The sequence below is a fragment of the Microtus pennsylvanicus genome, chromosome 11, assembly GCF_037038515.1.
Source record: "Microtus pennsylvanicus isolate mMicPen1 chromosome 11, mMicPen1.hap1, whole genome shotgun sequence".
NCBI classification, from domain to species: domain Eukaryota; kingdom Metazoa; phylum Chordata; class Mammalia; order Rodentia; family Cricetidae; genus Microtus; species Microtus pennsylvanicus.
In genome coordinates, this window is record NC_134589.1 from 71,321,896 (window position 1) to 71,334,423 (window position 12,528).

Sequence of the window (12,528 nt, forward strand, 5' to 3'; positions counted from 1 at the left end):
AGCTGGGCTAGGCGCAGCAGCCGCAGCTGCCCAGCTGTTTCGTCCTTACCGAGTTTGCGATTATGGCGTCGCTTACCGTGAAAGCCTATCTTCTGGGCAAGGAGGAGGCGGCCCGCGAGATCCGCCGCTTCAGCTTCTGCGTTAGCCCGGAGCCCGAGGCGGAAGCCGAGGCCGCGGCGGGCCCAGGGCCGTGCGAGAGGCTGCTGAGCCGGGTGGCCACGCTGTTCCCCGCGCTGCGGCCTGGCGGCTTCCAGGCGCACTACCGCGGTGAGGGGCTAGGGCCGCCGGGGTGGGGAAGCCACCCTCGCTCGGCCACGGTGGGGCCGGTCTGGGCGAGGACGTGGCGGGGCGTCCTCTGCCTCCCCGAGGACCGGGGGTGTCAGACGGCCATTGGGGTGACAGCTGACCTCCCGCCGACTGTGAGGCGGTAACGCAGGGTGGCGGTGGCTTCAGGTAAAGCCCCGGAAGAGCGGGAACCGGACGGACAGACAGACGTGGAGGTGGGGTGGAGAGGAGTGACGCGGGTAAACAAGCGGCGGGGGCGGGGAGGTCGGGGACCCCGGAACTAGCTCAGTCTCTTGCGTTGGAGTGGCTGGTGGCTGCGTGGGGTGGGGCTAGGAATTGTTGACTAGAGCAGCGGCCAAGGCCCTCCCTCTGGGAGGGGACGGTATTAAGATCTGGCGGAGGACTGTTCGACCGGCGGTCTTTTTTTTTTTTTTTTTTTTTTTTTTTTTTTTTTTTTTTGAGGTAAAGCCACGTAGCCTGATTGGCCTTGAACGCCCGAGTGGTTTAGGGTGGCCTCACTCGACTTCAATCCTCTTTGTCTGTTTCCCAGTGTAGGGGTCACAGGTGTTCATCACTGGCCAGAAAATTTTCCGTGTAACTGAGTGATTGTGTAATACACCCAGGAAAGGTGTATAAAGAGGCCAGGCACTGGTGGCGCACGCCTTTAATCCCAGCACTTGGAAGGCAGAGGAAGGGGGCGGTCAGAGTTCGAGGCCAGAATGGACTACGGAGTGAGTTTCAGGACAACCAGGGCTACACAGAGAAACCCTGTCTTGGAAGAAAAAAAAAAGTGTATGAAGATTATTCTTTTGTATTAGCAGAGACAGGTCTCACTGTGTAACCTGGCTGGCCCTTACCCCTAAATTGCCCTTCAGCGTCCTCTGCTTTATATTTTGCTAGGGATCCAGGCCAGGACCTCATGCCTGCCAGACTTGAACTACCTAGCTGCCTCCAAGCTCCTTGCTTTTTTTTTTTTAATGAATTGTGTAACCGCTATCATGTTCAATTTAGAATCTCTTGTTTTATAAATCTTTGTCAATATTTATTTTGGTTTTCTCTGTATAACCCTGACTGTCCTGGAACTCACTCTATAGACCAGGCTTTGAACTCACAGAGATCCGCCTGCCTCTGAGTGCTGGGAATAAAAGCGTGTGCCACCACTGCCTAGTAATGGAGTCTTACGGTGTAGTTTTGTTCGTTCACTTATTAATATGTGGGAGGCCCATTTGTATTGTAGCTCTTACCAGTATTTTTCCCCCTCCTGTACTGGGGCGTGAACCCAGGGCTTTGCATATGCTAGGCAAGGACCTGAATGCTGCATCTCTGGGTGATACTTCATTTTGTGTATGTGTGTGTAGAATAATCTGTTTGGATATGTCATGTTTAGTTGATCTGGTCTTTGGTTGGTAGGCACTGGGCTGTTGGTAGTGTTGCTGGCTGAGTGGTTGCCCACAGGCTTAGCCCAGCCTGCACATGTGTGGTTTGGCATATATGAGGAGCTTGAAGAGTAATTGTACTAACATGTAAACATACACGCCTGCTTGTAATCCCAGTACCAGTGTGCTAACATAAAAACAAAGCCAGAGGGCTTTGAGAGATGGCTCGATGGTTAAAGCTGCTCTTCCAGAGAACCCAGCTTCTGTTCCTAGCACTCACACTAGACGGCTCACAACTACTTGTAATTACAACTCCTAGAACTCGACACCCTGTTTTGGCGGGAGGCTGGGCCCACACTCACATGTGCGCTGCCTTCTGTGCAGAACTGTGATCCAGGACCATCCAGTTTGTGTCAGAGTGAATGGCCATATCGCTGCTTGCCCCAGCATCCAGGCTGAGCCTAGAGCCTCTGCAGATGTCTGTTTAGCCTTGGGCTGTCTGTCCATTGCAGCAGTGGATATGCAGCTGGGTGCCTCTGCTGTCTATTTTCTGTCTAGTGCCTGCTAGGTCAGCGTTTGGCCCCTGAGCCGTGTCCCTGGCTCTGATGTATTGTCTCTTAAACCACACAGATGAGGACGGGGACTTGGTTGCCTTTTCCAGTGATGAGGAGCTGACAATGGCCATGTCCTATGTGAAAGATGACATCTTCCGCATCTATATTAAAGGTATGGGGCTGCCCTAGGGCACTGCCTGAGTCCGAGTGATTCCTTTGGAGCTTCCCTCTCATAGAGAAAGGGTCAGGATGAGGATGAGCTCTAGGGGCTGGGAGCTGAGGGAGGTGCAGACGGGGCTCCTGCTGTTTACAGTTGCAGGGCCTGGAACCTCTTGACCCCATATGAGGTTGTCCTAAGCAACTGAATTCTGGATGGACTCTGACCAGCAGGGCTGCAGTGACAAGGGAGAACTTCAGGGACTTGCTCTAATAGTTTTTAACTCTCCCTGCAGAGAAGAAGGAGTGCCGGCGGGACCATCGCCCACCATGTGCTCAGGAGGCATCCCGAAACATGGTGCACCCCAACGTGATTTGTGATGGCTGCAATGGGCCTGTGGTGGGAACTCGCTACAAGTGCAGCGTGTGCCCAGACTATGACCTGTGCAGCAGCTGCGAGGGGAAGGGCCTGCACAGGGAGCACAGCAAGCTCATTTTTCCCAACCCCTTTGGCCACCTCCCTGATGTGAGCTGGTTCTCTGCAGTTCTAGGGGGTACAGGGTGGTGGAACCTGGAAACCCTGACCCCTCACTGCCCTGCTTTGTTTTTTCCTGCCCAGGGCTTCCACCATCATGGCCGCTGGCTTCGGAAGCTGAAACATGGACATTTTGGCTGGCCTGTCTGGGAGATGGGTCCACCGGGGAACTGGAGCCCACGGCCTCCTCGAGCAGGGGATGCTCGCCCTTGCCCTACAGCTGAGTCAGGTAAGGCTGGTATTTGAATTGGCTTTGGGGTGTCATGAGTAACCAGTCAATTCAGGTGGGCCCTTGGTCAAGCTATCCCCATAGCCTAAAGTCCAGCAGTGCCCACAATAAGCTGTATACTACACATTCCCCACCCCCCGAGGGATATTCAGTTGAATTTAGTACCTAATGTAGGACCTTGCACACAATACCTGCGGGTTCTATCAGTGTGCTACAGTCTGTCCTATCCACGTCATCAGATCTCTTAAGAACCCTGCAGAGACAATGCATTTCCATTTTACAACTGAGTAAACAGGTGGCTAAGTGCCTAAGGCCACTACTGTCCCCTCAGAGCTGCCCTGCCCTTTAAGTTCCTCAAATCTTAAAAGACAAAAACAAAATGCCATAGTCACAAAGCCCATGTGGTGGCACAGATACTGTAATCTCAGGACTGAGGAGGTCGAAGCAAAAGGATCAGGAATTCAAGGCCAACTTTGGCATAAGACCCTGTCTCAAAAACCTAAAAGTAAAAAACTCACTCATAGCTCTGCATTCTAGATTTTGGGATTCTGCTTTTTAATTTTTGTTTCCTTGAGACAGGGTCTTTTTATAGCTCAGGCTAGCCTGGAACTCACCATGTAGCACAAGAGGGCCTTAAACTTGAGATTCTCCTGCTTCAGCCTCTTGAGTGCTTGGATTGCAGACTTGTGCCAGAACAGCCAGCTGGGTTAGTTGTTTGATTTTGAGTAAACAGCATATCTAGGACAAGGTCAATATTTATATACTGGTTGTACTAAGCCTCTGGCCCAACATGTGACTCACTGGGAAACCAAGGGTGCAGTGCGGGAGGGAAGAGAAGCACCAAGTGTGGTCAAGGGGGTCCCCAGGATGGTGATTACCTAGATGATGGCGACCTTGGCACAGAAGCCCTGTGATAAGCGGCAGAGTCACAGAATTCGAGCTCATTTTTTCTTCTTGTGAAAACCAACAGCTTCTGGTCCGGCAGAGGATCCCAGTGTCAATTTCCTGAAGAACGTAGGGGAGAGCGTGGCAGCTGCCCTCAGCCCTCTAGGTGAGTGAGCTTCCTGGCCATTCTGTGAGACGCCTCAGTGGTTGGTGACTCAGTGTGCAAGTGGCCTTTGGCAGCCGTTTCTGGCACGCTACAGAGGCCAGGGCAGATCTGTGTGCTTGACACCAGCAAGGTTTTATTGCGTAAATTAACCTTTACCGCAGACTGGAATGGGTGCCTCAAGGTTGAATTCCTAATTCTTGAGCTTTGTAGAATGAGCCAGTGGGGAGGATGATCTGTAGGTGGGTGGGCTAGCCTTTGGGGTAACAACGGCTTGTGTTTTCTGAGCTAATGAGTTGATTTTTACACTTGAAGGCAGGCAGTGGGCAGAGCTCTGCTGGGGTGGGGGAGCACAGTGTCACCTCTCAGTACTGTGGCCCTAGGTACTGTCTCTGGGGCACACTGGTGTGATTTAGGAAGTACTTGCCCACCCTGTTCTATGTCTGCAGTGTTAGGAGGTACCCAGTGTCCAGTACTGAAGGAATGCTGATGACAGGGTGTCCCAACCCCCTCCTGTCTCTCCTCCTCCTTATAGCTACTAGGTATCACCACCACTTGCTGCAAGCCAAGACCATCTGTGCTCATGATGCCCCAGGATGCAGCTTTGAGGCAGCAGTGGCATCTTGGTCTTGCAGTTAAATTGAATAGTTTAGGTAGAGATGTGGTGTAGCTCTGTGGCAGAGTATTAAGACTCTTCGATTAGCCAGGTGATGATGGCACACACCTTTAATCCCAGCACTCAGGAGGCAGAGGCAGGCGGATCTCTGTGAGTTCGAGGCCAGCCTGGTCTACAAGAGCTAGTGCCAGGAAAGGCTCCAGAGCTACACAGAGAAACCCTGTCTTGAAAAACCAAAAAAGAAAAAAACAAACTCTTTGATTCCTGACACCAAACGAAGTACAGATAAAGCAGTTCAGTCAGACTGCATGTCCTTGGCGTTGGAGTAAGAGGCTCTGGAGAACCAGGCTCTCATTACTTTCCAAGGAGATCAAAGTGGCGCAGCATCAACTGGGTTGTTGCTGGGGGAGAAGCAGGGCTCACGCTAGGATATAGTGGGGCTCTGGAGGACTTGAGATTGTCTTCATCCAACAGATGAGCTTTCAGGGGCTACGGCAGCTTCTCTGCAAGACAAGTCTGAATTGTGGTCCTTGGGTGTAGGGGAGACAAGGATACCCGGCAAAGGGTGCTTTGAAGTTAGTGTGTGTTTTTGTGTGTCTAAGTGTGAAAACTAGTCATTTTGGAAAGTGAGTCCTTCAGTAGAAAGATGAGAGTGTGGATTCAGCTCAGTTCCTGGTCATGACAATGCTTTTGACTTCTATTGAGCTTCCCAGAACCCTCTTGCTCTCACTAGCTAATACCAGTCTATGCTGGTGGTGGGCGTATCATGACCACTGGGATCTTCTCGTGAGAGAGCAGGCATTATTTTGCAGTGCTCAGAGGTTGTCTGGGAGGATAAAGGCCTTTGAAGTGTGTGGAGTTGCTAAGTAGTAGAATACCTTGAGTTTGACAAGACAGCAAACTTTCTAAAAAAAGACTCTGGGTAGTTTAAACTGAGGGTTGCTTCAGCTCTTGTGGAAGTCTTGGGAGTTTTCCTTCCCCATCTCTCTGAGGAACTAAGCAGGGGATGACTCACATGCTAACTGCCTCTAATGGATTGTACGAGAGCAGAGGCCCAGAGGGAAAAGGAGTTGGCACACAACCTCTCAGAAGGCAGAGGTTGGGGTAAGCCAGAGCCACAGTCTTTTATTGGTAGATTCTCTGAGAACCAGCCAAGGAAGGCCACTACTGTGGCCCAGTGCTGTGTTTGGCTCAGAGACTGTGGTCACTGACACCTAGGACACAAGGTAGCAGGGCCTTTCTTGTCTGTCACTGGGTCTTTTGACAAACACAGGCTTTGAAGGGGACAGCGGGGCTGGGGTTGGGGTTGGGCTCAGCCCATGGGGGTTGTCACGTGGTCTATCATGTCACATGGTTATGTGGTTCTGGGGTTGAGTCCGGCCTCTGTGTCGTTGGCTAGCTGCCAGTGTCCCAGTCCACCGAGTCACTGATAACACGTGCAGGGGAGGCCTCTGGACTTGATAGCTCTATTCCTCCTTCTCTAGGCATTGAGGTTGACATTGATGTGGAACATGGAGGAAAGAGAAGCCGCCTGATGACCACCTCCCCAGAAAGTTCCAGTGCGGGCACAGAAGACAAGTGTAGCACTCAGCCAAGCAGCTGCTCTTCGGAAGTCAGCAAACCTGATGAGGCCGGCGAAGGCCCCTCACAGTCCCTGACAGAGCAAATGAGAAAGATTGCTTTGGAGTCAGTGGGACAGCCAGAGGTAGGTCTGCTTTCTCCCATGACCTTTAACTGGCCTGCTTGGCATCTTGGCCTCAGCCCCAGCCATCTTGTAGCCAGAGGGGTTCTGTCCTTATCTCTGTGGTGTCTTCAGTCTCTTGAGCCTTCTGACAGAACTCTATAGAGAAAAATCTTACTCCCGTCTGAGGCCGTAACTCTGTATGGGGCGTTTATCTGATGTACATGAGATCCTGGGTTCAAGCCTTGGTGTCATGAAAAAAACTAAACATACTTGGTGCAGGCCACTCTCTAGTGCCTGGGATTCCCATACTTGGCTGGGAGCAGATAGTGGGGTCACACTGGCCAGTCACTTCATGCTTGTGCTCACAGCAGATTATATTCTAGGAACAGATGGAGTCTGATAATTGCTCAGGAGGGGATGAAGACTGGACCCATCTGTCTTCCAAAGAAGTGGACCCGTCCACAGGTGAACTCCAGTCTCTGCAGATGCCAGAATCAGAAGGACCAAGCTCTCTAGACCCCTCCCAGGAAGGGCCCACAGGGCTGAAGGAAGCTGCCGCGTACCCACATCTCCCACCAGGCATGTGGTCACCAGAGGTTTCTTTTACTTTGCTTTCAGAGTATCCTATCCTGTGTCTGGTTTTGGCAGCACAGAAAAGGGTAGCATGGTCTGGAATTTTTTGTTTGTTTGTTTTTTGTTTTTTCGACACAGGGTTTCTCTGTAGCTTTGGAGCCTGTCCTGGAACTAGCTGTAGACCAGGCTGGCCTCAAACTCAGATCCGCCTTCCTCTGCCTCCCGAGTGCTGGGATTAAAGGCATACACCACCACTGCCTGGCTGGGATTTTTTTTTAAATTTTTATTATTTTTTGGTTTTTCAAGACAGGGTTTCTCTGTAGCTTTGGAGCCTATCCTGGAATTAGCTCTTGTAGACCAGGCTAGCCTCAAACTCACAAGAGATCCGCCTGTGCTGGGATCAAAGGCATGTGCCACCACTGCCTGACTGGGATTTGTTTTTAAAGGCAGTACCTAGTTGTGTAGTTCAGGGTGGCTTTGGGGTTGTAGACTTACCTGCAGCACACTGTCTGGTGGTGTTGTCAGCTGACATCAGAGAAAACTAGAAGATAGTCTGACCTCTTGTCTCTGCATCAAGAAACAGTAATCTCATCTCATTTTAGGAATTTCTAAATCTCAATACCCAGATGTCCTGGGAAGGCAGATGTGACAGAAAAGGCAACACTGGTTTTGGGCCGTCATGCGCCAATGAAGTGAACTTAGACCCTACACACCATTTTCTCGGGGGTTGCAAATTTTAATGGCTAGCACCACGGCCAAGGCCCCAGTAGAAGCCAGGCAGTATGTAAAATGTTAGTCCCAAGTGTACACCCTGCAAAAAAGGCAGCCAGCTCCCTTGTTCCCAGGATAAGGGTGTTCAGGTGAATAACTTACCTCTGGGCCAGATTTGACCTTGAGGTTTTCAAAGCTTATTTGCTCTGCAGCAGAGCAGAGGGGCGGCAAACGGTTGTCTGAGAGTCTGGGGAGGGGCTTTATTACGAGGTAAAGGCGATCCTGGCTACACCGTGAGACCTCTGCACCTCCATGGCAGACTGCTTATCTCGCACTTGCAAGGCTCTGGACTGGAGGCAGAACGGGGCAGGGGAGCTGAAGAGCTGGCTCGTCTGGTACAATGCTTGCTGGGCAAGCGTGAGGACAATAGTCTGGGCTCCCAGAACCCATGTAAAAAGCCAAAAGCTGGGCAGAGTGGCAACTGTGTCTGTAGTCTCAGCAAGCAGAAGGCAAAATCCCTTCAAAGCTGGCTAGCTAGACAAGATGGAACTCGTAAGCTGAGTTCACGGAGACCCCAACTCAGTCACATGGAGAGCAATAGAGGAAGACTCCTACTTCAGCTCTGCGTGGCCACAAGGGACATAAGTACCATGACACATGTGCCGAACAACAGGGTGGGGAGTCAGGCAGTCAGAGGAGAGTCACATTTCTTTATCTATAAAGAGCTGAGATGCTGTTTCATTGTTGCCCAGGATGCCCCTGAATGATCTTCTTGCCTCCGTCTCTTGAGTGTTGGAACTACAGGCTTGAGTCACCACATCTGGCAATAAAACTTTATTAGAAAATAACCGCACTCATTTGCTTACATCCCTTCTGGCTGTTTATGCTACAGTGGCAGAGTTGAACAGTTGTGACAGACTGGAAAGCCTACAAAACAAGCTATTTATTTGGTCCTTTAGCTGACCTCTGAGGTTCCTGTAAGGCCCAAACAGAGGAGTCTTCCTGGCAGGCAGGACTTGCTGTGTTTGGGTGTTACAGGGCACCTCACTTTCCTATATTGTTTTGCAGAGGCTGATCCCCGGCTGATCGAGTCGCTCTCGCAGATGCTGTCCATGGGCTTCTCTGATGAAGGTGGCTGGCTCACCAGGCTTCTACAGACCAAGAATTATGACATCGGAGCCGCTCTGGACACAATCCAGTATTCAAAGCACCCTCCGCCATTGTGACAGTGCTTGTGCCCAAACCCCGTGACCCACCCCTTTGTCTTGTAGTTGCATCCAGTAGAGCAGCAGGGCCTCTATAAGGCCAGTTTCTTGGCATTCTTCCAGAGCCTGCAGGTGGGAGTGTGTGAAGCCCTTCAGGGCAGGAGGGAGTGACTTGGAGGGAGAGCTCCAAGAGTGCACATGCTGACGCCTGGGAACACAACCAGGTGCTTGTGGCTGAGCTTCCTCTGCTTTTCCTAAGTCTGGCCTTTGCCAGGGAGCTGCAGAGGCACACTGCTCTCGCTGCCAGCATTGCACCAGCAGTCCAGAATTGTAGTCTGATGACCTTCTGTGCTTTTTTGTTAAAAGTGAACAAATAGAACCATTATGTAAGTCAAAGGTGGCAGCGACTGGGGCCTATATATGGCTCCTGGGGGATAGAAAACTTGTGCAGGCTCTCACCATATACTGCATCCCCTTTTAATGATCCAATGTTAATGCTTTTAAACAAACCCCCCATGTAGCTTCCTCTGACTTGATTTTTAAATAGCCTGTAATTAAATGGCATATGCACTTTAACCAACCCTGTGGTCTTTACTATTGCTGTTACAAGAGAAGTCTGTTTGACAGGTTATTTGTTCTAGAGCACCCCCATCTGTGGCATGGAGGACTGGCATACAGGGACCACATCACACACGAGTCAAAGTGAAGGCTACAGGTCATCTTCAAAGTCCTCCCCAGTTGTAAAGAGGTTGTACAGTTGCATGGATGGGGCCTTCTGTGCCCCTTGAGCCAAGGGCCTACCATCTGCTTGGGGAATCCCTGTGGCCCATGGCTGATCTGGGGTCTTCCTGCTAGGCCTCTCTGGCTGGGGTGTGGCAGTGTGAGTGGTTTGGGCAGGCTGGACAATGGCAGGAGCCCCGCTGAAGTGGCCATCCCCTGGAGTCCTGGCCTCAAGGGTCCCTTGCTCAGCTTGTGCTGCGTCAGCTAGCCTGGTGCTCTCCTGCAGAGGCCTTGATGGGTTTCCATCCACATGTGGGCTGTTCCCAGGTGACAGGAGAAACCGTGCCCATTTAGAAGATTGGGTCTTAGCCTGCAGGACAGGGCTTGGTAGTTTCCACCTTGGAAAACCAAGTTCCCTGATGTGGGCTGCAGTTCCGAGGGCAGGACTGCTACCTTGTTGCTCTGTTCCAAACAGGCCAGTGGAGTCCTGAAAGAAACCAGAGAAAGGGTTTCGCTTGGCAGGACCGTCAGCACCCTTCTGCTTTCTGCATAACTACTGTCTAAATCCTACAGGTTAGAACATGCTGTTGTGAGGTTTAACAGTCAAAGTTCATAAATGTTAACCCTGATTGGATAAATCTTGTGACCACATTCCTCACATAAAGGAGACATCCAGAATAACCCATTTCCTGGGAAGCTTTGGGTCAGGTCAGCAGTCTCCATGAGAAGGTGTGAGCAGGGAGGGGCCTAGACAGCCACCACTTAGAAAGATGTAGTCTATCATGCCTGTGCAGCCCCAGCTGGGCCGGAACATCTCTGCAAAGCTGGAGCTCAGGGGCTGCACTGAGATCTCTAGGAGGTGACAAGGAGCTGGGCCTGGCTTCTTCCAGCTCAGAAACCAAAGATGCACAGGAAAATGGGTTTCACTGCTTACAAAGGAATTCGACAGCAGCACTGGATCTTTGCATCATGACTGCCCAGATAATGCTGAAGAGACCATGACTCTGACTGCTAACTTGGCTTTACCACTGAACTTGCTGTAAACTCACTGAGGTCTTAGTTCCTCTAAAACAATAGACTGGTGAAATTGAAACTCAGGGTGTGGGCCACGGTAAGGGCTCTGTAACTCACTGCCATGATTCTGGCTCAATGGGACTCATACCTACTGGAAGCACTAGGTAGTTTAAGAAACATCAAAAATTGAACTCTGGGTTGGGTGGTGGCAGTGCAGGTCTTTAATCCCAGCACTTGATAGGCAGAGACAGGTGGATCTCTGTGAGTTCAAAGTCAGCCTGGTCTACAGAGCAAGGTCCAGGACAGCCAAGGCTACATAGTGAAACCCTATCTTGGAAAACAAAACTGAACTGTCTCTTGGCTTTGTGCCATGCTCTGCATGCAGTCAGGCTGAGCTGGGTAGGCCTTAGCTAGTCGTTAGGGGCAGAGGAGGTGAAAGAACAAGAACCCTCATTCCTAGGCTTCTATATTAGCACAATACAAAATATGCACTCACATGCTCAATGTGCAGTGGGCCTGCTAGGTGTGAGCATCACCAACACTATAATATAAAGCAAGGAGTGCACGGGAACAGGCATTCCTGGATGGAAACCTAGGGCAACTTCTACTGTGACCAGATTAATGACGTTCCTCTGCAGAATGAACAGTCTTTCCTCAAGCCTTACTGGCCAGCCTTAGCAGGGTCTCATGATGTGCTCCTGGCTGTGAGTTAACCACATGGGATGATGACCATGACGATGTCTTGCTGTATGTCAGAATGGCCTTGAATTCATGTTCTTCCTGCCTCAGTCTCCTAAATGTTGGGATTATGGGTATATAACCTGGCTCAGGAATTGGCCTTTTTCAGGGGGAGGAGACAGGGTCCACTATGAACCCGGGAACTTGCTATGTAAACTAGGCTGGCTTTGAACTCACAGAGTCATCTGTGTCTGCCTCCAGAGTGTTGAGATTAAAGGTATGTGCCACCACACCCAGCCTCAGGACTCAGTTTTAAGCAGAAAAGACACTCATCTCATGCCAGAAGTTGAACTTTTTAGTATATAAACCTCATAATTGTGAAGAAATATATTATCCAAGCCTTGTACCTGCAGTCTCAGCTGCTCACAAGGCACAGGGAAGAGTATGACCTGGGTGCAGAAGTGTGAGGCCAGCCCAGGCAATGTGACAAGGCCATGTCTTCAAGAACAAAACCAAACAAATTCCACAGGGCTGGGGTGTAGCAGTAATGTTGATACCTATCATACACGCTGTGGGCTAAAGTCCTAACTGCACGTGTGTTTGCATGTGTATGCAGACTTGCATGCAATCGTACATAGGCTCCATGGTCACTGACCTGGCATTCAAAGCTGTCTTTAACACTGTCCAAGTCCTGGACATGCAGGCTGCGTGGAGGCTTCCCTGTGTTCTGATTCCATTTCCTGGAAGGAAGGAAGGAAGGAAGGAAGGAAGGAAGGAAGGAAGGAAGGAAGGAAGGAAGGAAGGAAGGAAGGAAGGAAGGAAGGAAGGAAGGGCGGACTATCACTCATGAAGTTCTCTCATCCAATTGTCCTCACAGAGAGCAACTGAGATCTGGCCTGACATAGGGAGGAATCTTTTCAGCCTTCACAGGTTCCTACACCACCTCCAGGAACAGTCCGGCCAAGCCTCTTCTCTGGTTTGTAGTTGTTAGAACAGTCTTACTTGAAATTGTAACTCATTCCCTTTGAGAGTCATGCAGCATCCCAAGCCTAAGGAGGTTTCTATGGAAACCTACTGAGACACGTGGAGATCTGGAGAACCTCATATAAAGTACCCCTCCCCCTCGACCCACTGATTACTTTGG

At 50.7% G+C, this 12,528-nt stretch overlaps 2 protein-coding genes across 3 annotated transcripts in view; one reads left to right on the top strand and one right to left on the bottom strand.

The window, feature by feature from the left end:
* Sqstm1 (sequestosome 1) lies at nucleotides 1-9,548 on the top strand. 2 transcript variants are annotated; one of them, XM_075992785.1, is made up of 8 exons: nucleotides 1-267; nucleotides 2,292-2,387; nucleotides 2,668-2,897; nucleotides 2,991-3,135; nucleotides 4,106-4,186; nucleotides 6,284-6,504; nucleotides 6,867-6,948; nucleotides 8,836-9,548. In XM_075992785.1, exons 1-8 carry the CDS (start codon nucleotides 63-65, stop codon nucleotides 8,991-8,993), a joined length of 1,218 nt encoding a protein of 405 aa, XP_075848900.1. In that variant the 5' UTR covers nucleotides 1-62; the 3' UTR covers nucleotides 8,994-9,548. The 2 variants fall into 2 exon arrangements, with proteins under 2 accessions (XP_075848900.1, XP_075848899.1); XM_075992784.1 differs by having other exon boundaries at nucleotides 12-267; nucleotides 6,867-7,062.
* Nucleotides 9,335-12,528, bottom strand: part of Mrnip (MRN complex interacting protein) — a 25,936-nt gene continuing 22,742 nt past the window's right edge. Inside the window, exons 6-7 of the mRNA XM_075992787.1 lie at nucleotides 12,040-12,124; nucleotides 9,335-10,179 (exon numbers count right to left, since the gene is read on the bottom strand). Coding sequence (XP_075848902.1) covers nucleotides 9,682-10,179; nucleotides 12,040-12,124 — 583 coding nt within the window. The 3' untranslated portion in view covers nucleotides 9,335-9,681. The remainder of the gene's footprint in view (nucleotides 10,180-12,039; nucleotides 12,125-12,528) is intronic.